We start from the raw sequence: 22234 nt of genomic DNA on the forward strand, positions 1-22234 counted from the left end.
CTGGCAAGTTGCTTTATCCATCTAATTTACTGATAAAGAATGTTGAATATGAGTTCTACCCTCAATATAAGGTTGAGGGTAGAACTCTACCGCTTGTCATATTTGCTTGGTTTGGTCTGGGGGTGGTTTAGTTGCTAAGTCATGTCCGACTCTTGTAACACCACGGACTGTAGCCCACCAGGCTCCTCTGTCCATAAGATTCTCCAAGCAAGAAAACTGGAATGGGTTGCCATTTCCTTCTCATATCTGCTTGCTGCTGCTGCTGCTGCTGCTGCTAAGTTGCGTTAGTCATGTCCGACTCTGTGCAAACCCATAGACGGCAGCCCACCAGGCTCTGCCGTCCCTGGGATTCTCCAGGCAAGAACACTGGAGTGGGTTGCCATTTCCTTCTCCAATGCATGAAAGTGAAAAGTAAAACTGAAGTCACTCAGTCGTGTCTGACTCTTCGCAACCCCCTGGACTGAAACCTACCAGGCTCCTCCATCCATGGGATTTTCCAGGCAATCATATCTACTTGGTTAATACTAAATCCATTACTCAGCACATTACAGATACAGTGTTTCAACTGGTTGCTAAACAACCCAATGACTTGTGTAACCTGTCTATATTTATTCATATGACTTTAGGAATATTAAGACAAACTTTGTCAAATGCCTTCATAAATTCCATATATTCTATGTCAACTACAGTCCCTAAATCTAGTGACTCTGCACAAAATGGAATGGCAAAGCCTACATGCTAGTTCTGTTCAAGAACACAGAATTGGCTCAAGGTTTGTCGTCTTCCCTAACATAACGCCCAAATTGCCCTTTAATATAGTCTAGAATCTTGTCTGGGAGTTTACTGGTAGTAATTTATGGTCATTCTATACATGGAATGGTATTTGTATGTTATCCTCTTACTCTCTACATGTTTTCAAAGATCACCAAGAGTGGCACTGCAGTCCTACTGAAATATACTATCAGTCCCCAGGAATATAAATCATCCAGGTCAAGAGACCTGAACGAATGCAGAACATATGCATATTTTCTTACAGTCCCTTTGCCCATCATGAGTTTTGGTTCCTTCTCATCAACTTAAAAATTCTTACTCTAAAGAACTTTTATCCTTAGCCTATTAATCACAGTTCTTTCCCTGCTCCTGGGAAAATGCTGTGTCCTTATTTTAAAGAAAACTATGCTGGACAGAGCTTATTTGCAAGCTCTTTTGATGTACAAAACACAGAACATATAAACTTCAAAATTGTGAAAATATTAGAATGTTATTCCACCATAGCAAGCACGGTGGGAAAAGCTGAAATAAGTGAAATATACATGCTATAAATCAGGCTTCTAGATGTACAGTATAGGAAGCCAAAATATGATATTTACTATAATCTAGGAAACAAAACAATTGTAAAATAAATAATAAGTCCATAAGAGTAGTCTCTAGGTTTCATTTAGTATAACCTAAGTCACTGATGATCTACATGAAACAAGTATACTGAACAAAGGTTTCAGTGCTATTAAATTGTAGATACTTTTCGGTAAGTAAAACTGCAACAGTAAAATGTAATAACACTTTCAAACTCTTTGTATCTGTATAGGCTAATTACTTAGGACATTTCTGTGAAACTTGAGAAGATATGAAATACTATAATTATGTTCCCAAATGAACTAAGTAAACCTTAGCTGTTTTTTGTGAAATACAATTTGCGCTTCATTCTTATAACTTGGTGTTGTATCATGTCGTTTTGTAAGTAAAATAATGACATGTTGTCATTCTTGAGAAAAGAGCTATCATTAGCAGGATGTTTTTGCTTTTTATAAGATGCACTTTGGAGGAGGCATCAACAAAAGCAGTATATTAAACAAATGTGGAGCCATTTAAAAATAAATTGCAAACTATACTTCTCAAATGTAATATTTGTACTTTTCAAATTATAGTTATTTAATATAAAACGATGCAAATTTTTTAAAAGGTTAAATTAGGCTTCAGATGCTTTTCGAAGCTAACTATGCTTCAAATGGAAAAAACACTCAGTAACCTCCTAGTGCCCAAGTGAAGCATTCTCTGCTCAAAAAAATTGTTCTCCCTTCTTTTCCCCACCCATTCCATGCTTTCTATACTTGCATAAGGAGGAAAGAAATAGGAAAAAATTCACTGCTATAAAAATGACAGCACATATAAAATGTTAACCATTCTAATAAGTTTTACATTAAAAAAGATACCTTTACTCAAAACAATAAGTGTCTAGCTAGTGAATTTCATTCAGATTGGGAGAAACATTTTCAGACAGAACAGAGGACCTTTTAAGTCATTAGTAACACAGACCGCCTGACCAGTTCATAAGACCATCAAAAGCCTTCCTTTCAGTAAGTCAACTGGCAGTACTACCAACTTAAAAACCACTTTGGTAAAGACCGTCTACCCAAAACCCCTACATCCAGCAATACGTGCTTTTCTAAGATATAAACACTACTGTTCTCAAATTTATACGAAAAGGCAAAGGAACTAGAAAAGCTAAAAGAGTACTGAAAAACAAGAATAAAGTGGGAAAAGTATTTTACCTGATTTCAAGGTAAATCTGTATTGCTACAGATTCAGTTCAGTTCAGTTCAGTTCAGTCGCTCAGTCGTGTCTGACTCTTTGCAACCCCATGAATTGCAGCACGCCAGGCATCCCTGTCCATTACCAACTCCCAGAGTCCACCCAAACCCATGTCCATTGAGTTGGTGATGCCATCCAACCATCTCATCCTCTGTCATTCCCTTCTCCTCCTGCCTTCAATCTTTCCCAGCATCAAGGTCTTTTCAAATGAGTCAGCTCTTTGCATGAGGTGGCCAAAGTATTGGAGTTTCAGCTTCAACATCAGTCCTTCCAAAGAACACTCAGGGCTGATCTCCTTTAGAATGGACTGGTTGGATCTCCTTGCAGTCCAAGGGACTCTCAAGAGTCTTCTCCAACACCACAGTTCAAAAGCATCCATTCTTCGGTGCTCAGCTTTCTTCACAGTCCAACTCTCACATTCATACATGACCACTGGAAAAACCATAGCCTTGACTAGATGGACCTTTGTTGGCAAAGTAATGTCTCTGCTTTTTAATATGCTGTCTAGGTTGGTCATAACTTTTTCTTCCAAGGAGTAAGCATCTTTTAATTTCATGGCTGTAATCACCATCTGCAGTGATTTTGGAGCCCAGAAAAATAGTCAGCCACTGTATATATATATATATATATATATATATATATATATATATATACTGCTAAGTCGCTTCAGTCGTGTCCAACTCTCTGCAACCCCATAGACGGCACCCCACCAGGCTCCTCCATCCCTGGGATTCTCCAGGCCAGAACACTGGAGTGGGTTGCCATTTTCTTTTCCAATGCATGCATGCATGCTAAGTCACTTCAGTCGTGTCTGACTCTGTGCAACCCTATGGACAGCAGTCCACCAGGCTCTCTGTCTAAGGGATTCTCTAGGCAATAATACTGGAGTTGGTTGCCATTTCCTTACATATATATATAGCTAAATATAAGCCTCATGGTAAACCACAAACCAAAAATTGATAATAGATACAAACATACACATACAAAAAGGAATCCAAACACAGCACTAAAGATAGTCATCAAACCACAAGAGAAAACAACAAAAGAAGAAAGAAACAACAAAGATCAGAAAAAAATTAACAAAATGCCAATAAGAATATAGATGTCAATAATTACTTTAAATATAACTGGATTAAATGTTCCAATCAAAACACCTGGAGTGCCTCAATGGAAACAAAAACAAGATCAGTATACATGCTGCCTACAACAGTCTCACTTCAGACTTAAAGACACAAACAGATTGAAAATGAAGGGATAGAAAAAGGTATTCATTGCAAACGGAAATCAAAAGAAACCTGGGTTGGCAATACCTACATAAGACAAAATCAGCTTTAAAATAAAGAATGTTACAAGAGACAAAGACATTCAATGATCAAGTGCTAAATCCAAGAACATACAATAATCGCAAATATATTTAAGCCCTAATTTAGCAGCATCTAAATACATAAAGCAAATACTAACAGATATAAAGGAAGAAATTGACAGTAATACAATAATAGTGGGGGATTTAACATCACACTTACATCAATAGACAGATCATCAAAGCATAAAATTAATCAGGAAACACTGGCCTTAAATTACAAACTAAACCAGATGACCTTAATAGATATACATAGAACATACCATCACAAAGCAGAAGATGCTTCCTTTCAAGTGCCTGGAAACATTCTCCAGGACAGTTCACATACTAGGCTACAAAACAAAACTTGGAAAATTTAAGAAAACTGAAATCATATCAAGTATCTTTTTCATCCACAATACTATGAGACTAGAAATCAATTACAAGGGAAAGAAACTGTAAAAAAAAAAAATGTGGAGGCTAAAGAATGTGCTACTAAACTACCAATGGTTCACTGAAGAAATAAAAAAAGAAATTAAAAATTACTTGGAAAAAAGAAATTTAAAATTTATTTTAATTAAAAATAATAAATTTAAAATTACTTTGTAATTAAAATTATAAAAATTAAATGAAAATGAAAACAAAACAAAAAGACACAGAAAAAGAAGGCAGTTTGTAGCAATAAAAGTTTAACTCAGGAAACAAGAAATATCTCAAATAAGCAACCTAACCTTACACCTAAAGGAACTAGAAAAAGAAAACCAAACAAAACCCAAAGTTAGTGGAATGAAAAACCATAAAGATGCGAGCAGAAACAAGTTAAATGGAGACTCTTAAAAATTATAGAAAAGATTGGAACAACTAAGTGCTAGTTCCTTGAAAAGGTAAACAAAATTGATAAACCTTTAGCCAGATTCACCAAGAAAAAAGAGAAAAGACAAAAATCAATAAAATCAGAAATGAAAAAGAAGTTACAACCAACATCATAGAAACAAAAAAGATTGTAAGTGACAACTAAGAACAACTATAGGCCAATAACATGGATGACCTAGAAGAAATGGACAAATTTCCAGAAATCTACAGTTTCTAGGAAATAGGACTCCCATGACTGAAACAGGAAGAAATAGAAACTATAACAAACTACCAGTAATGAAATTGAATCAATTATTCTAAAACTCAGGAAAAAAAAAAAAAAGTCCAAGACCAGACAGCTTCACAAGTGAATTTTACCAAACATTCAGAGAAGAGTTAACACCTATCTTCCTCAAACTATTCCAAAAAACTGCAGAGGAAGGAATGCTTCCACACACTCTATAAGGCCAGCATCACCCTTATACTAAACCCAGACAAAAGAAACTACAGGCCAATATCACTGAGGAACATAGATGCAAAAATCCTCAACAAAATACTATTAAACTGAATCTAACAATACATTATAAGGATCATAAACCATGATCAAGTGGTATTTATCCCAGGGTTGCAAAGATTTTTCAATATCTGTATATCAATCAATGTAATACACCACATTAAAAAATTGAAGAATAAGGACCATATGATCGCCTTCAGTTCACTTCAGTCGCTCAGTCATGTCCAACTCTTTGTGACCCCATGAACTGCAGCACACCAGGCCTTCCTGTCCATCACTAACTCCCGGAGTCCACCCAAACCTATGTCCATTGAGTCAGTGATGCCATCCAATCATCTCATCTTTTGTTGTTCCCCTCTCCTTCTGCCCTCAATCTTTCCCAGCATCAAGGTCTTTTCATATGAGTCAGCTCTTCAAATCCGGTGGCCAAAGTATTGGAATTTCAGCTTCAACATCAGTCCTTCCAATGAACACCCAGGACTGATCTCCTTTAGGATGGACTGGTTGGATCTCCTTGCAGTCCAAGGGACTCAAGAGTCTTCTCCAACACCACAGTTCAAAAGCATCAATTCTTTTACGCTCAGCTTTCTTTATAGTCCCACTCTCACATCCATACACGACCACTGGAAAAACCACAGCCTTGACTAGACGGACCTTTGTTGGCAAAGTAATGTCTCTGCTTTTTAATATGCTGTCTAGTTTGATCATAACGTTCCTTCCAAGGAGTAAGCATCTTTTAATTTCATGGCTGGAATCACCATCTGCAGTGATTTGGAGCCCAGAAAAACAAAGTCAGCCACTGTTTCCACTGTTTCCCCATCTATTCCCCATGAAACGATGGGACCAGATGCCATGATCTTAATTTTCTGAGTTTTAAGCCAACTTTTTCACTCTCCTCTTTCACGTTCATCAAGAGGCTCTTTAGTTCTTCTTCACTTTCTGCCACAAGGGTGCTGTCATCTCCATATCTGAAGTTATTGATATTTCTTCTGGCAATCTTGATTCCAGCTTGTGCTTCATCCAGTCCAGCATTTCTCATGAGGTACTCTGTATATAAATTAAATAAGCAGGGTGACAATATACAGCCTTGACATACTCCTTTTCCTATTTGGAACCAGTCTGTCGTTCCACGTCCAGTTCTAACTGTTGCTTCCTGATCTGCATTCAGGTTTCTCAAAAGGCTGGTCAGGTGGTCTGATATTCCCATCTCTTTCAGAATTTACCACAGTTTATTGTGATCCACACAGTCAAAGGATTTGACATAGTCAATAAAGCAGAAAAAAATGTTTTTCTGTTTCTCTCTTGCTTTTTTGATGATCCAAAGGATGTTAGCAACTGGATCTCTGGTTCCTCTCCCTTTTCTAAAACCAGCTTGAACATCTGGAACTTCATGGTTCATGTATTGCTTAAGCCTGGCTTGGAGAATTTTGAGCATGACTTTACTAGTGTGTGAGATGAGTACAATTGTGTGGTAGTTTGAGCATTCTTTGGCATTGCCTTTCTTTGGGACCAGAATGAAAACTGACCTTGTCCAGTCCCATGGCCACTGCTGAGTTTTCCAAATTTGCTGACAAACTGAGTGCAACACTTTCACAGCATCATCTTTCAGGATTTGAAACAGTTCAACTGGAATTCCATCACCTCCACTAGCTTTGTCCGTAGTGATGCTTCCTAAGGCCCACTTGACTTCACATTCCAGGATTTCTGGCTCTAGGTGAGTGATTACACCATCGTGATTATCTGGGTTGTGAAGATCTTTTTTGTACAGTTCTTCTGTGTATTCTTGCCACCTCTTCTTAATATCTTCTGCTTCTGTTAGGTCCCTACCATTTCTGTCCTTTATTGAGCCCATCTTTGCATGAAATGTTCCCTTGGTATCTCTAAGTTTCTTGGAGAGATATCTAGTCTTTCCTCTTCTATTGTTTTCCTCTATTTCTTTGCACTGATCACTGAGGAAGGCTTTCTTATCTCTCCTTTCTATTCTTTGGAACTCTGCATTCATAATAGGTATAAAATCTTGACAAAATTTAATACCTATTTATGATAAAAACTCTCACAAAGTGAGTATAGATATAACATACCTCAACATAATAAAGGCTGTGTATGACAAGCCCAAAACTAACATCATACTCAACAGTGAAAGTATTTCCTCTGATATTAGGAATAAGACAATGCCCATTCTTGCCACTTTCATTCAACATAGTATTGGAAGTCTTAGCCATGGCAATCAGGTAAGAAAAAGAAATAAAAGAATTCTAATTGTAAAGGAAGAAGTAAAACTGTCATGGTTTGCAAATGACACAATATTGTCCATAGAAAATCCTAAGGATACCACCAAAAAACTACTAGAGCTCATCAATGAATTCAGTAAAGTTGCAGGATACAAAATGAATGAAAAGAAATCTGTTGCATTTCTGTATACTAACAATAAACTATCAGAAAGAGAAATTAGTCTTTTGGACTCTGTGGGACAGGGTGAGGGTGGGATGATTTGGGAGAATGGCATTGAAACATGTATAATATCATATGTGAAAAGAATCACCAGTCCAGGTTCGATGTATGATACAGGATGCTCGGGGCTGGTGCACTGGGATGACCCAGAGGGATGGTACGGGGAGGGAGGTGGGAGGGGTGTTCAGGATGGGGAACACGTGTACACCCATGGTGGATTCATGTTGATGTATGGCAAAACCAATACAATATTGTAAAGAAATTAGCCTCCAATTAAAAGAAATAAATTTATATTTATAAATAAATAAATAAATATTTTTTTAAGACAGAAAGAGAAATTAAAGAAACAGTTATATCAAAAAGAATAAAATTAACCCAGGAATAAACCTACCTGAGGAGGTAGGGAAAACTGAGACACTGATGAAAGAAACTGATGGTCAAACAAACAGATGAAAAGATATACCATGTTCATGGACTGTAAGAATATCATTTAAATAACCATACTACCAAAGGCAATCTTCACATTCAATCCAATTCCTATCAAAATATCAATGGCATATTTCATATAACTACAACAAACAGTTTTATAAATTGTATAGAAATACAAAAGACCCTCAATAGCTAGAATAATATTGAGAAAGAACAGAACTAGAGGTATCATGTTCCGTGACTTCAAACTATAATGCAAAGCTACAGCAATCAAAACAGTATGGTTCTGGTACAAAAACAGTAAACAGACACATAGATCACTGCAGCAGAAGAGAGAGTCCTGAAACAAACTAACACACTTATGGTCAATTAATCTACTACAAAGGTGACAAAAATATATGGTAGAATATTGGATAAAAGATAGTCTCTTCAATAAGCACTGCTGGGAAAATAGGACAGTTACATGTAAAAAAAAAATTAAACTTGAACATTTTCTAACACCATATACAAAAATAAACTCAAACTGGATTAAAGACCTACAGGTAAGACCAGAAATCTTTAAACTCCTAGAAGAAAACAGACGAAAACTCTCTTTGACATAAATCAACAATATTGTTTGATCTTTCTTCTAAAGCAAAGGAAACAAAAGCAAACATAAGCAAATGAGATCTAATCAAGCTGAAAAGCTTTTGCATAGCAAAGGAAACCTTCAACAACAACAAAAAGACAACCTATGGAATGGGAAAAATATTTGCAAATGATATGACTGATAAGGGGTTAATAATCAAAATACAAACAGCTCATAGAACTTGATATAAAAGGAAAACCCAATTTAAAAATAGAAAACCTGAATAAATCTTTTTCCATAGAATACATACAGATGGCAAATAGGCACTTGAAAAGATGTTCAACATTGTTAATCATCAGAGAAATGAAAATTAAAAATCACAAAGATATCATCTCACACCTATTAAGAATGGTCAACATTTAAAAAAAAATTAACAAAAGTGGGCAAAGATGCAAGGAAGAACAAATCCTCAGACACTGTTGGTGGGAATGTAAATTGGTGCAAAGACTTTTGCAAACAGAATGGAGGTTTCTCAAAAAGAAAAAAACCAGAAAACCCTAAAGTAGAACTCCCATATGATACAGCAATTCCAGTCCTGGGTGTATATCCAGAAAAAAATGAAAATACTAATTCAAAAAGATACATGCACCACAATGTTCACAGCAGCATTATTTACAATGCCCAAGATATGGAAACAACTTAAGTGTCTATCAACAGATGAACAGATAAAGAAGATGTGAATGGAATATTACTCAGCCATTAAAAGAATGAAATTTTGCAATCTGCAACAACAAGCATGGACTTGAAGGGTACTATGCTGAATGGAATAAGCCAGACAAAGATAAATATTATATGATATCACATATATGTAGAATCTAAAAAATACAACAAACTACTGAATATGCCAAAAAGGAAACAGAATTACAGATAAAGAGAACATGCTAGTGGTTACCAGTGGGGAGGGGGAAAGGAAAAGGGGCACATTAGGGATAGGGGATTAAGAGGTATAAACTACTATATATAAAATAAATAACCCACAAGGATATATTATAGAGCATAGGGAATATAGCCAATATCTTATAATAACTATCAATGGAATATGACCTTTAAAATTGTGAATTACTATGCTATACACCTGAAACATATAATTTTGTACATTATAACTCAATAAAACTTTTTTCAACCAATGACAACATCAAGTACTAAAGATGCAGAGAAACTGGTTCACTCATACACTGCTGGTGAGGATGTAAAATGTTACAGCCCTCTGGAAAAGTCTGGCAGTGTTTAGAAAACTAAACATGCAACTACCAAACAATCTAGCAATTGTACTTGAGCATTTGTCCTATGAAAATAAAAACACGAGTTCACATAAAAACCTGTACACTAATATTTACTGCAACTTTATACATAATAGCCCCAAACAGGAAAAACTCAGATGTTCTTCAACAGGTTAAATAAATTGCAGTACATTTATACCATGGAATGCTACTCAGCAATACAAAGGAATAAACTACAAATATACTCAACAATATGTATAAAACTCCAGAAAATTACACTGATTCAAAAAAAAACTAATCCCAAAGACTACATATTGCATAATCCCATTTTTATAACATTCTTGAGGTCACAAAGTTATTGGGAGACCAGATCACTGGTTGCTAGAGGTCATGAATTAGGGGTAGGATAGTGGAGGCATGTGAAAGCAGAGGTTGAGGCGAATGTAGCTATAAAAGGGCAACATGAGGAATCTTTGTTGTCACAGAATCCTTAACTGTGTCAATGTCAATGTCTGGTTGTGATATCTAGTAGAGTTTTGCCAGATGTTACCATTGGAGCAAGTTGGGGGAAGGGTACATGAGATCTCTTGGTATCATTTCTCACAACTTCTTGTGAGTTTACAATGATCTTGAAATAAAAGGTTTGGTTTCAAAATAATAAAATATAAAATAAATAAAGTGGTAATAAAATGCTAGAGATTAATCCACAGAGAAATTTCAATAAGCAATTTTAAGAAGTATTGTTTTCATATACAAATTATACATGACATGACTATGTTTACATTTAAACATACCTCCAAAGTATTTTTACCCCAACACCTATTTTTCTAGAAAACTTCACCTTAGTAAATTCTGGGACTCTCTATGGCCAGGCAGCAAAAGTATTCTGGACTACAAATTAACAAATACAGATTTTTCAATATTCATAGCTATTTTTTTTAAGTTTTCCCTAATGAACTCTCTTGGGTCACAATATTAAGTGAACAGTCTCTTCAAAAATTATACAGCTCTATGTCTTTTGTTACTAGTTTCAAAACTACAATTGCTTAAAAAGACAACACATATACCCCCACACACATAGACATATCACTACTTTTCCAGGATAATAGCGCTAATGTTTCAATGATTTTCTCTCCTTTTCCTCTACTTTAATTCAACACAAAATCTGATCCTAGCCACAGTGGCCCAAAATGACCTGGAAAATTAAGTTTATTTTTTCTGGCAATGACAACCTGTGCTTGGAAATATAAAACTGTTATTCTGAATAAATTTCAAAGTTCCAAAGTACCAAAATTACTGAAACAGGACAAAATGAGCTGGTGCTGGTAAGGAAAGGGATTGTTATCCCAGAAAGAACAGTGTGCTCTCCAGCCCTTGCACTGCCACTTCTGTATTATAAAATAAACAACTCTGGTCTCTTTATTTTACTTTGTGTCCTGTGATAATAAATATATCCTGAGGCTAAAATCCCATTAAAAGTGCTCATTTTGTCACCATTAAAAAATAACAAGAGATCAGTTCTACCTTTGCAAAATAACTGACTTTTCCACTGATTTGTTGAGGTTTTCTGACTTCTGTGTACATCTTCTAGCAAAAACAGCAAATAGGAATATTACTCACTGTTCTTCTTTCTAAAAAGAGTCCATATGTTTCTGAAATAGGTGCACATTCAGGAAGGGAAGAAATATAGAGTTATTATTTTGCTAATCTATAAGTGTTTTAGTTTTCATTGTGGCAATAAAATACTAAACACAAAGTGTACTATCATTATAAGTGCATTCTGCTTTCAGTCTGCTAGATGAAAATTCCAGCAAAGCTGCTAACTTATTGGAAGTTAGAAATAGGCAGGAGTCAACTTTGTCTAGAGAGTATATTTAGAGATATAGTCTAAGTACATAAAGAAGTAAGCTGTAGAGTCCAGCAGCAGACAAAGGGGATGAGTATGGTCTTGCCTTCCAGCCCATTAGTCTGTTTGACATTTTCTGCTACTTGTGGAGACGGGAATCTGAAATGTGTTTATGCTCAGTCAGAAACTGTGATAAAAAACAAAAAGATCTGGGAGTGGTTGTCAAAAGATTATCTTTTTCTTTCTTCCTTAAGATTTCCTAAGAAGGTGAGACTAGTGGCAAGACGATTTAACAATCTTCTCTTTCTAATAAGGTAATGAACTAACTAGAGCTTAGTATTATCAGTACTCTCCACACTTTTCCTGTGTTGGCCATTTCCCCCCACCACATTTATATTCTCTTGCAACTCTTATCTACTGCTACCTATTTTACTAGTGTGTGTACAGTGTAGTACAGTCATTTCTATTTCCTTTATCATATATTTTTCAAGTAATTGATCAACCATCCTATTTCCATATTATACAGCAAAAGTACAGAAAGAAAAAGATTTCCCTCACTTCTCTTTCCTGATTTCTACACTAACCTTTCTTGCCTACACACAGCAAAAAAGGAAACACAGCAGGACCTTCTCTAGAAAGAAGCTATTAGTGTTAGTCACTCAGTCCTGTCTGACTTTTCACAACTCCATGGACTGTAGCCTGCTAGGCTCCTCTGTCCATGGGATTTTCCAGGCAAGAATAGTGGAATGGGTTGCTATTTCCTTTTCCAGGGGATATTCCAGGGATAGAACCCGGGTCTCCCGCATTGCAGGCAGGTTCTTTACCATCTGAGTCACCAGGGAATCCCCTAGAAAGAAGAACCGGCATAAAAACTAACGTAGAAAGTTAACAAAAGAACAAGAAAAAAAGCCTCTAAAAGTCCTCTGTGTCACTGTACACTGATCCACCCATCCTCTTTCTTATCCCATAAAGAACTATAGCACAATTTCCAAGTCATTATGAAAGGCTAAGATTTGTTTTATCTTAATAATGAAATCCCTGGTGGCTCAGATGGTAAAGCGTCTGGCTACAATGTGGGAGACTTGGGTTCGATCCCTGGGTCAGGAAGATCCTCTGGAGAAGGAAATGGCAACCCACTCCAGTACTCTTGCCTGGAAAATCCCATGGACAGAGGAGCCTAGTAGGCTACAGTCTGTGGGGTTGCAAAGAATCAGACATGACTGAGCGACTAAACTTTAATAACGAAATGGTTCTAATCTGAAGTACTCTTATTCCTATTATAAGCTTATATATCTGTTTAATGTGCTTGTATATAGAATGATGTATGCAAGCTGACTAAATAAATATGCTTTAACGAGTCACATTATGGACAATCTAGAGGAATCAAATATTAGGTAAGACGTTATGGAAAACGAGTAACTGACATTCCCAAAACAAGCTCTAACAGGCTGTGGGATGCATGTGCATACTTTTGGTTGCTTTATAATCAAGTACCCAAAACAGTGTCTGGGACACTACAGGCACTTGATAAACACTTGTCGTACAAGTGTATTAACTTCGGTCTGAAAAAGTGCAAAGATGCACTTTACAGGCTAAGCATTCAGCAGACCAAGTGCTACAATCAACTCACTTGTCCAGGGCCTTAGGCAGCTAAGCTACCCGCGGCCTCCTTACCTCTCTGCATTACACAGACAGCTCCCCATCATTTAAGATTTGAGAATATACGTGTATTTAAAAATGATTGGTTTTAGCATTTTTTGAAAATTTACTTATATAAGTACCTTAAACAAGAAAAAAAACCACACTCTTCAACTCATTAAAACCTCTGTTAAACATATACTCTTTCATGCATTTAAAACACTGACGTTGTTAAACATTATCTACCCTGGCCAGTTTTTTTTCTTACCAGTGAGATTTTGTTCACTTAGCCCAGAATAACCTTTTCCCTGTCTGTCTCTAGGAGCACTTTGCTTTCAAGGGCCAATTCCAGTTCTATTTCCTGCATAAAGATCCTCCTTTGACCATCATGATACTCAAGGATTCCTCTTCCCACTTTCTCTATTTTCAGAAAAGATAGTATCTTACATGACATTTATATCAAACATTTGTCTTTAGGGTTTTTTTTTTTTCATGTCATTATATAGTTGCTTTCTAACAGATGACTGGTATCTGAGTATGGGTATTGTTTCTTGCAGATTGTTTTGTTTCTCTTTATCTCTACCACACCAGGCTAGTACACCAAAGGAAATCATTTGAGGGAATGTGAGGACACTCCATGTATTCTAACACATCTAGGTACCATTGCTCAGGTAAGCATGGCATAGCTGAGCTCTCTCTGAACTTTCTCTTATATCTAACTTTAAAGGTGAAGTGAATTAAAGGCAATGGTTTAAAAGGTCTTTTATGGTAACTGGACTTCCCTTCCAGGTCCTGCTAGGCTGCAGTTTACATAAATCTAAAGGACATGCAGTAGAAGTAACACATCAAGTTAAATCAATGGCATGATTAATGCTAACAGGCATTACATACATAAAAGATAAAAATATACCTGAGAGCTGACTGCAGTTTTTAATTAAAAACTAATGTACTGGTGATTTATCTTAAACTGACTATAGATTTACCCTAAAAACTGAATGATAAATGACAGTTAAGGTTTGAGGTTTTAATTCATAATTTGTCAATCAGTCTCAAAGAGATATTTTTAATTATGCTGTTAGCAATGTATGCATTGCCACAGTAAATATGGGAGAAATGATTTTGTCTGAGGAAAGATATAAATTAACAGGTAGGAAAATAGCATAGCAATGGTGAAAAGAATTGATTGTTAACCAGATTAAATGAGTTGATATCTATAAAAGGCCTTAAAACATGGTAAAAGATAAGAATTAAGGTGAAACTGAAATAGACCCTTATAGAGAGACACCCTTAAAATTTTTGCATCATAAATAGTTACAAAGTAGGACTTCCCAGGTGGCACAATGGATAAGAATCTACCTGCCAATGCAGAGGACATGGGTCTTCCTGATCCAGGAAGAGTCCACATGTTGCGGAGCAACTAAGCCCGTGTGCCACAACTACTGAAATCTGTGTGCTCTAGGGCCTGTAACAAAGAGTAGCCCCCACTCCCTGCAGCTAGAGAAAGCCCTTGAACACCAATGAAGACCCAGCACAGCCATGAATAAACAAAATTGTCCTTGGAAGAAAAGTTATGACCAACCTAGACAGCATATTAAAAAGCAGAGACATTACTCTGCCAACAAAGGTCCATCTAGTCAAGGCTATGGTTTTTCCAGTGGTCATGTATGGATGTGAGAGTTGGAAAGAAAAAGAAAAGCTGAGTGCCGAAAAATTGATGCTTTTGAACTGTGGTGTTGGAGAAGACTCTTGAGAGTCCCTTGGACTGCAAGGAGATCCAACCAGTCCATCCTAAAGGAGATCAGTCCTGGGTGTTCATTGGAAGGACTGATGTTGAAGCTGAAATTCCAATACTTTGGCCACCTGATGTGAAGAACTGACTCATATGAAAAGACCTTGATGCTGGGAAAGATTGAAGGCGGGAGGAGAAGGGGATGACAGAGGATGAGATGGTTGGATGGCATCATCGACTCAATGGACATGAGTTTGAGTAAACTCCAGGAGTTGGAGATAGACAGGTAGGCCTGGCGTGCTGCATTCCATGGGGTCACAAAGAGTTGGACATGACTGAGCAACTGAACTGAACTGAAAATTTCTGTAGTGGTTTACTACTAATTATTTGTTTTGCAAATATACAATAAGGATTACTTAACATTTGAAACGGACCCATTTGTGTCAGTTCTTTTTTTTTTTTTCTTTGAAAAGCTGCAAGATAAATATCTAAGCATAGTATTTGGCCATTGCTGGAGCCCTTACAAGGGCTCCAAAAACACCTGGTCAAATACCATGCCAGAATCATATATCCAGCTTCTTTCACAGGCTGAACATTCTTTGCACTGAATTGAATTCTACCGTTTTGACTATTATAATTATTCCCTTCCCCACTTCACCAATTCACTGCAGATCCCCTGACTGAAATAAATATAAAACCTCTGAATTCATTCTCCCATGTTTTAGAATTAACTGTTAAAATTCTAATGTTGTGCTGTAATAACATAATATCATACCTTTTGGATTTCTTCAGGTAATGCATGCATGGGAACATGACGATCCATAATTTCCCAAAATATACTGAAGGAGCTTTGAAGTAAAATAATCTAAAAACATTGATGGTGATAAATTAGAATTAAAACAATATGAACAAAATTTAAATTAAAAGATAAATTCCTACAAGTATTTGGGAATCAATGGGGATAACTATTTTTACAGATGTTTGTTTCATCAACTCAATGTTAAAAGGTACAAATGAGGTTTTCACATGTGGTTATTAGGCCAACAGAACAGGAAGGACCTAGAGAGACTACTGAATTAAAAATAACATTTTCTTTCTTTGGAACTTTATAATTGTAACTCTGTAGTGGCTTACAACGAGTTATTTGTTTTGCAAATACAGATTAAGGATCACAAAATTTTAAACAGATCCATTTATTTCATTTAAAAGAAAAGTTTTTCCCCTGAAAAACTGCTGGAAAAAATATCTATAGAATAGTTTATCAGACAAAAGAAAGCAACTGTGACATTAACGCTGGTTTAAATGACGTACAGGAAAAAATATTTAGAGTTATCAAGTTAAATATGATAGGCAAGCACTGAACAGAAAAGTCACTAAAGCATAAGAAGCGCCAATTTTACCAAAAGTGGACATTTATATAATTTTTACGCAGATGTTTAACTTCTAATAATTTTCATTTTATAATAAAACAATTCAATATAAAACTCTATCACTACTTTCATAAAATCACACAAGATTAATGAAGGGGCACTTTGAGTTCTTTTTCTTATTGTTTCCCAAATAAGGAGAAAGAATAGACAGTCCAGTTTCAGGAGTGAGAGATGTTCATTCATATGTATGGGTATATACAGATACATATATATATACACACATATATATGGGAAGTGAAGGGGGACAGTAGACTAAGATAATATAGGCACAATTCCACAGCAGGAAAGGCCTGAGGGTCAGGAGCTGTAGATAAGGAAGGATCTAGAAGTTCCAGGAAAAAAATGTCTTATCTTCCTCATGGGAATGGGGAATTAGCAAAGGCTTCCTGAGGAGATTTACATTTGATCTGGACAAGATTTTGACAAACAGACTAAAGAGGCATAGTACTCTATTAGAAAAAGTAACCCCAGCCACATAGCAAGATGTCAAGAAAATTGTAATTGACAAAAGTTCCTGTGAGGCAGTATTTTTTTTTAATTGTGTAAGTATTGGTGGAACGGTGGATTTCCAATCCCCCTTGTTAGCAAAGTTCCATGTTTAATGAGCTGCTGTTTAAAATAAAGAACTAATGGGCTGTCTTCCAATCTAAAGATAAAGGTAATACAATGTGTATGGACAGAGAGAGTAAAGTTAACTGACATAGTGAACATTGGCCCGCATGGCCAAGTACATAATAATCTGATGTTTGGCAGACTGTCACAGTGATGTGGCAAGAGCTCATTATTCACAGAAAGCTCATTATTCTCATTTCTGTCATTTTACAGTGAGCTCACCATCAGAAAAATAAGATGGCTTCATCTTAATGAAACTCTATTGTGAGCAGAATTTTTCCTAAAATTACCAACTAAATTTCCTTTTTAAAATTTCACACCTAAATGTATTTGAGAGCATGAATCTAGTGGCACAGTGGAACAGTATCGTTATTGTAAATCTATTCCAATTTTGTGGCCTTACTATACTGAGTGGGAAGAATTGGTAGGTCTGATTATTGAGGGAAATTTTTAAAATCCTGCCATCCAGAAAATTTCCCCACGATGCAGAAAGCAATTTTATTATCACATAAGCATTTAACTAAACTGTGATGCACACCTAATCTGCTAATAAGATTACAAAGACAGAAAGAAATCCCACTTTTTAATATAGCCAAGCACGTACACTCCATTACATACATGTTCTCAAGATAACAGATAATTTGTCCTCAACAGAGCTTACTATACTCTATTTCATAGTTTGTTTTAAATTCACCTGGTAATTGAAGTAGCCACCTGTGCTAGCTAACAGCGTTTGTTCAAATGAATACATATCTCTAGACAAAGCACTTGGTTACTAGAAGCACTAAACTCCCAAAGTAATATGGAGATATGGGTCCTGTTTCCCTTGATGTTTACATTTTAAAGAAATGGCTCCCAGGTCCTCCAGAAAAACATTCTGGGTCTTCAAAAGATTTGCATACATACATGTTGAAGGAACAGAGGAAGCACACAGCCGTAAAAGGTTTCCCAAGAAAGGAATGGGACAGATCTCTTTCCCTTTAGCAAGAGAGGGAAAAAAATTTTTTTAACTTAATTTACTCTTTCATTATTTTGCTTTTTTTTTTAAAAAAAATCAAAGAGGCCCTTTTATTCTCTCACATTACACACTTTGTAGACTCTTCTTCGACATGAGGTGCGGTGATAACCGGCGGTAGCCGCGTAGGTATTGGTGAACCTGCTCTGACAGGGTTACAAGGAAGATGTCAAAAATACAGACCCATCCCTAGTCGTTCACTTCCGATTCCCTTCATGACACCAGTGTCACGCTGGGCCATTAACTCACGTTCAGCTTTCAGGCCCTTCCCTAAAGAACTATTCCTTTAGTGTGAATCACCACAGATGAGGTCAAGGTCAGGTGAAGAGGGAGTTCACGTCCTGAGACTTTCTGAAGGGACAGGATTTTCCAAATAGAAACTAACTGCAAGTACAGCCAAAATCGGCTGCAAGGGTTTTGAAATCTGTCCCTTTATAACCCCGTTCCCACGGGACCCGCGGAGGCGGGAAGAAGAAAAGGTGCGGGGATGAGGCCTATCCTAGCCACGCAGAGGAGAAGAGGGCACCCAGCTGGACGGGCTCGCGAAGACTCGACAAAGGCAGCAGCTGGGGTCAGAGGCAAGGCGCGGGGCCCACTCCCCGGGCGCGGCACCACGGCTCGGCTTTCCGGCTCTGCCCCCGGGGTGCCAGCACGCCTCTTCTTCGGAACTGCGCGCCGGGACCAGATCATTCCAGGGCTCAAGAAAGCCTTTCCTTGTCTCTCTCACCTATACTTCGATTCCGCCGGGGGCAAAAGGCTTTCCTGGTCTCCCAGGAGACCGTGCTGCACGTCGGCCTGACGTCAAGGCGCGATGACGTCACGACCCACGCCGCTCGCCAACGCGGAAACAGGACACCCCTGCGCCGCCCCGGGCCAAGTCCTGGGCGGAAGCTTGAAGTCTCCTGGCTGGGGTCAAAGAACGGGCTTAGCTTACGCTGGGTACTGTGAGTGGGAGGCAAGGGACGCTAAGGGCGAGGCAGAGGAGGGCGGGCTGGAGTCGTGGGGGCGGCTGCAGGGATGGAGGGAGACATTTCCAGCCCAGAGGCGGGTTGGAATGACGGTGGCAGAAGTGGAAGACAAAGTCCGTCTACCTCTCACCCCTCAATGGGGTCGCAAAGAGTCGGACATGACTGAACGACTGAACTGACTGTGACCCTTTATTATAATTTTTCTTCTGTCAATTTTTCTCAGAGGTCATTGACCCCTGAGATAAGAGAAGAAAAGAAAAATTCTTCCTAGTTTTTGGAGTCTATACAAAGTGATACCCTAGGACTTTCCACGTGGTTCACACAACTCTGTGTTGTCATGTTAACATTTCAGTTCAGTTCAGTCGCTAACTTGTGTCCAACTCTATGACACCGTGGATTGCACCACGCCAGACCTCCCTGTCCATCACCAACTCCCAGAGTTTACTCAGATTCATGTCGATTGAGTTGGTGATGCCATCCAACCGTCCTGCGGTTTGTGGGGTGGCAAAGAGTCGGACATGACTGAACGACTGAACTGAACTAGGAGTTCAGTTTTTGTCATCTGTTCAGCAATAAATTGTATACTAAATTCTTTTTAGCCCTGAGAATATTATTGAACAAAATTTCCAATGAGACAAGTTAGGCCTTGAAGAAATAAACATCTACTTTCAAATATTCAAAGTCAAGCTCTACAATGAACCCTTTGATGACTGTAAACCTGTACTCTTGTGGCCTGTTCATTACTGATAAGAGCTTCACCCAAAAATGTACTGTGTGCCAAATATGTTAATAGTTATCATATGAATATATTGATTTTTAATTGAGATATAACTGAAATACATTAGTTCCAGGTATCCAACAAAATGATTCAATATTTGTTTATATTGTAAAATAAAGGCAATAAGTCTAGTTAACATCCATCACCACAGATAGATACAATTTTTTTTTCTTATGATGAGTGCTTTTAAGATATGCTCTCTTAGCTTCTTTCAGATAAACAGTACAGTATGTTACAGTGCTGAAACACTACATCCACAGGAATTATTTTCATGAATATATTTTAAAACACAAAAAGAATAAAGCTCTAACAGTACTCATTTAATACTTTTGTAATGAATTTGATGCTCAAAATTATTGTACTGACAGTTCTTTAACCTTAGCATCCAATATCTAGCCTATAACAAATATCAATAAAATCAGACTGAAAGTTGATAACTGCCTTATACACTCTAAAAACTTTTTAAAGAACTTGCTTTTTTAATGAAATTATTATTTCTGAGATTTCCATAGATTCTAATGAAGCATCTAATATTTGTTTTGATAAGTGATTGGCAGCAGTGATTTCATTCTGTCTTTACAGAGATGAAGTTCATGTTTCTGCACCTATAATTTCAGGTAACTATGGAATTTATAAGATTCAAGTTGGAGTAATTTTCCTCTTTTTTTTTTACATCTCTAGTAATAGGATATTTTAATGCCATTAAATCAGGAGTTGTGAATCATCTTAAAAGTATTTTCTTATGAACTACTGATAAAAAAATCAAACACTATCAAACAGGTGAAAAAGATGAATCATAGTAGCCCTGGTTTGCAAGGGTATAGAGAAACTAGCACTCTTTTTTAATGTGTGTTTTTGGCTGTGTTCAGTCTTTGTTGTAGCATGCAGGCTTTCTCTAGTTACAGAATGCAGGCTTGGCATGTGTCATCTTAGTTCCCCAAGCAGGGGTTAAACCCACACCTCCTGCATTGGAAGGCAGATTCTTAACCACTGGACCATCAGGGAAGTCCCACAATTAGCACTCTTAAACACTGCTTTAAGCATGAAAAATTATTACATTATGTTTTAAACACCTTAAAATGTTCAAAACTATTATAGTGGGCACCTGATTCTCCCTTCTTCCTCTTGTTCAGAAATCCAGACTTCATCATCCTCCCCTCTGCACCCTCTACCCCTAAGCACACATAAATCAGCCCAACTTCAGGGATGATTAGATCAATTCCACTGACCACTTTCCCTTTACCAGTGATTTAAATCAGGAATGGGCCTATGACCCAATTCTGACCAAACAGACTCCAAAGGAAGTCGGCTGTAAGCTTCTGAAAAATTCTTCCTTATTAGCACAAATACTTAAGGTTCATAACAATCTTGCTTCTAATGTTTAAAATCTGAGGTATCAAAATGAAATAAATTTATTTACCAAACAAGAAGAATGTGCAGCTGTTAAAAATGATAATGTAGTTTATTGGTGGTGAATGTCCCAATGGATTCTATTCCTTTTTCTATGAAAAAAGGCAAGTTACAAATAGAATTATAAATTTTTAAAATAACCTCAGATATGCAGATGATACCACCCTTATGGCAGAAAGTGAAGAGGAACTAAAGAGCCTCTTGATGAAAGTGAAAGAGGAGAGTGAAAAAGTTTGCTTAAATCTCAACATTCAGAAAACGAAGATCATCGCATCCGGTCCCATCACTTCATGGCAAATAGATGGGGAAACAGTGAAAACAGTGTCAGACTTTTTTGGGGGGGGGCTCCAAAATCACTGCAGATGGTGACTGCAGCCATGAAATTAAAAGATGCTTACTCCTTGGAAGAAAAATTATGACCAACCTAGATAGTATATTCAAAAGCAGAGACATTACTTTGCTGACTAAGGTCCATCTAGTCAAGGCTATGGTTTTTCCAGTGGTCATGTATGGATGTGAGAGTTGGACTGTGAAGAAGGCAGAGCGCCGAAGAATTGATGCTTTTGAACTGTGGTGCTGGAGAAGACTCTTGAGAGTCCCAAGGACTGCAAGGAGATCCAACCAGTCCATTCTAAAGGAGATCAGCCCTGGGATTTCTTTGGAAGGAATGATGCTAAAGCTGAAACTCCAGTACTTTGGCCACCTCATGCGAAGAGTTGACTCATTGGAAAAGACTCTGATGCTGGGAAGGATTGGGGGCAGGAGGAGAAGGGGACGACAGAGGAG

The 22234-nt window shown here is 37.3% G+C and overlaps 1 protein-coding gene across 2 annotated transcripts in view; it reads right to left on the reverse strand.

Moving 5' to 3' along the window:
* LEKR1 (leucine, glutamate and lysine rich 1) overlaps positions 1-19162 on the reverse strand; it is a 235091-nt gene extending 215929 nt beyond the window's left edge. Inside the window, exons 1-2 of one of the 2 annotated variants that reach the window (XM_069561843.1) lie at positions 19020-19162; positions 16011-16100 (exon numbers count right to left, since the gene is read on the reverse strand). In XM_069561843.1, coding sequence (XP_069417944.1) covers positions 16011-16048 — 38 coding nt within the window. In that variant the 5' untranslated portion in view covers positions 16049-16100; positions 19020-19162. The remainder of the gene's footprint in view (positions 1-16010; positions 16101-19019) is intronic. The other variant, XM_069561835.1, reaches the window with a different exon arrangement.
* Between the last annotated feature and the right edge of the window lie 3072 nt (positions 19163-22234).

The sequence above is a fragment of the Ovis canadensis genome, chromosome 1 (assembly GCF_042477335.2).
Source record: "Ovis canadensis isolate MfBH-ARS-UI-01 breed Bighorn chromosome 1, ARS-UI_OviCan_v2, whole genome shotgun sequence".
Classification (NCBI taxonomy): Eukaryota; Metazoa; Chordata; class Mammalia; order Artiodactyla; family Bovidae; genus Ovis; species Ovis canadensis.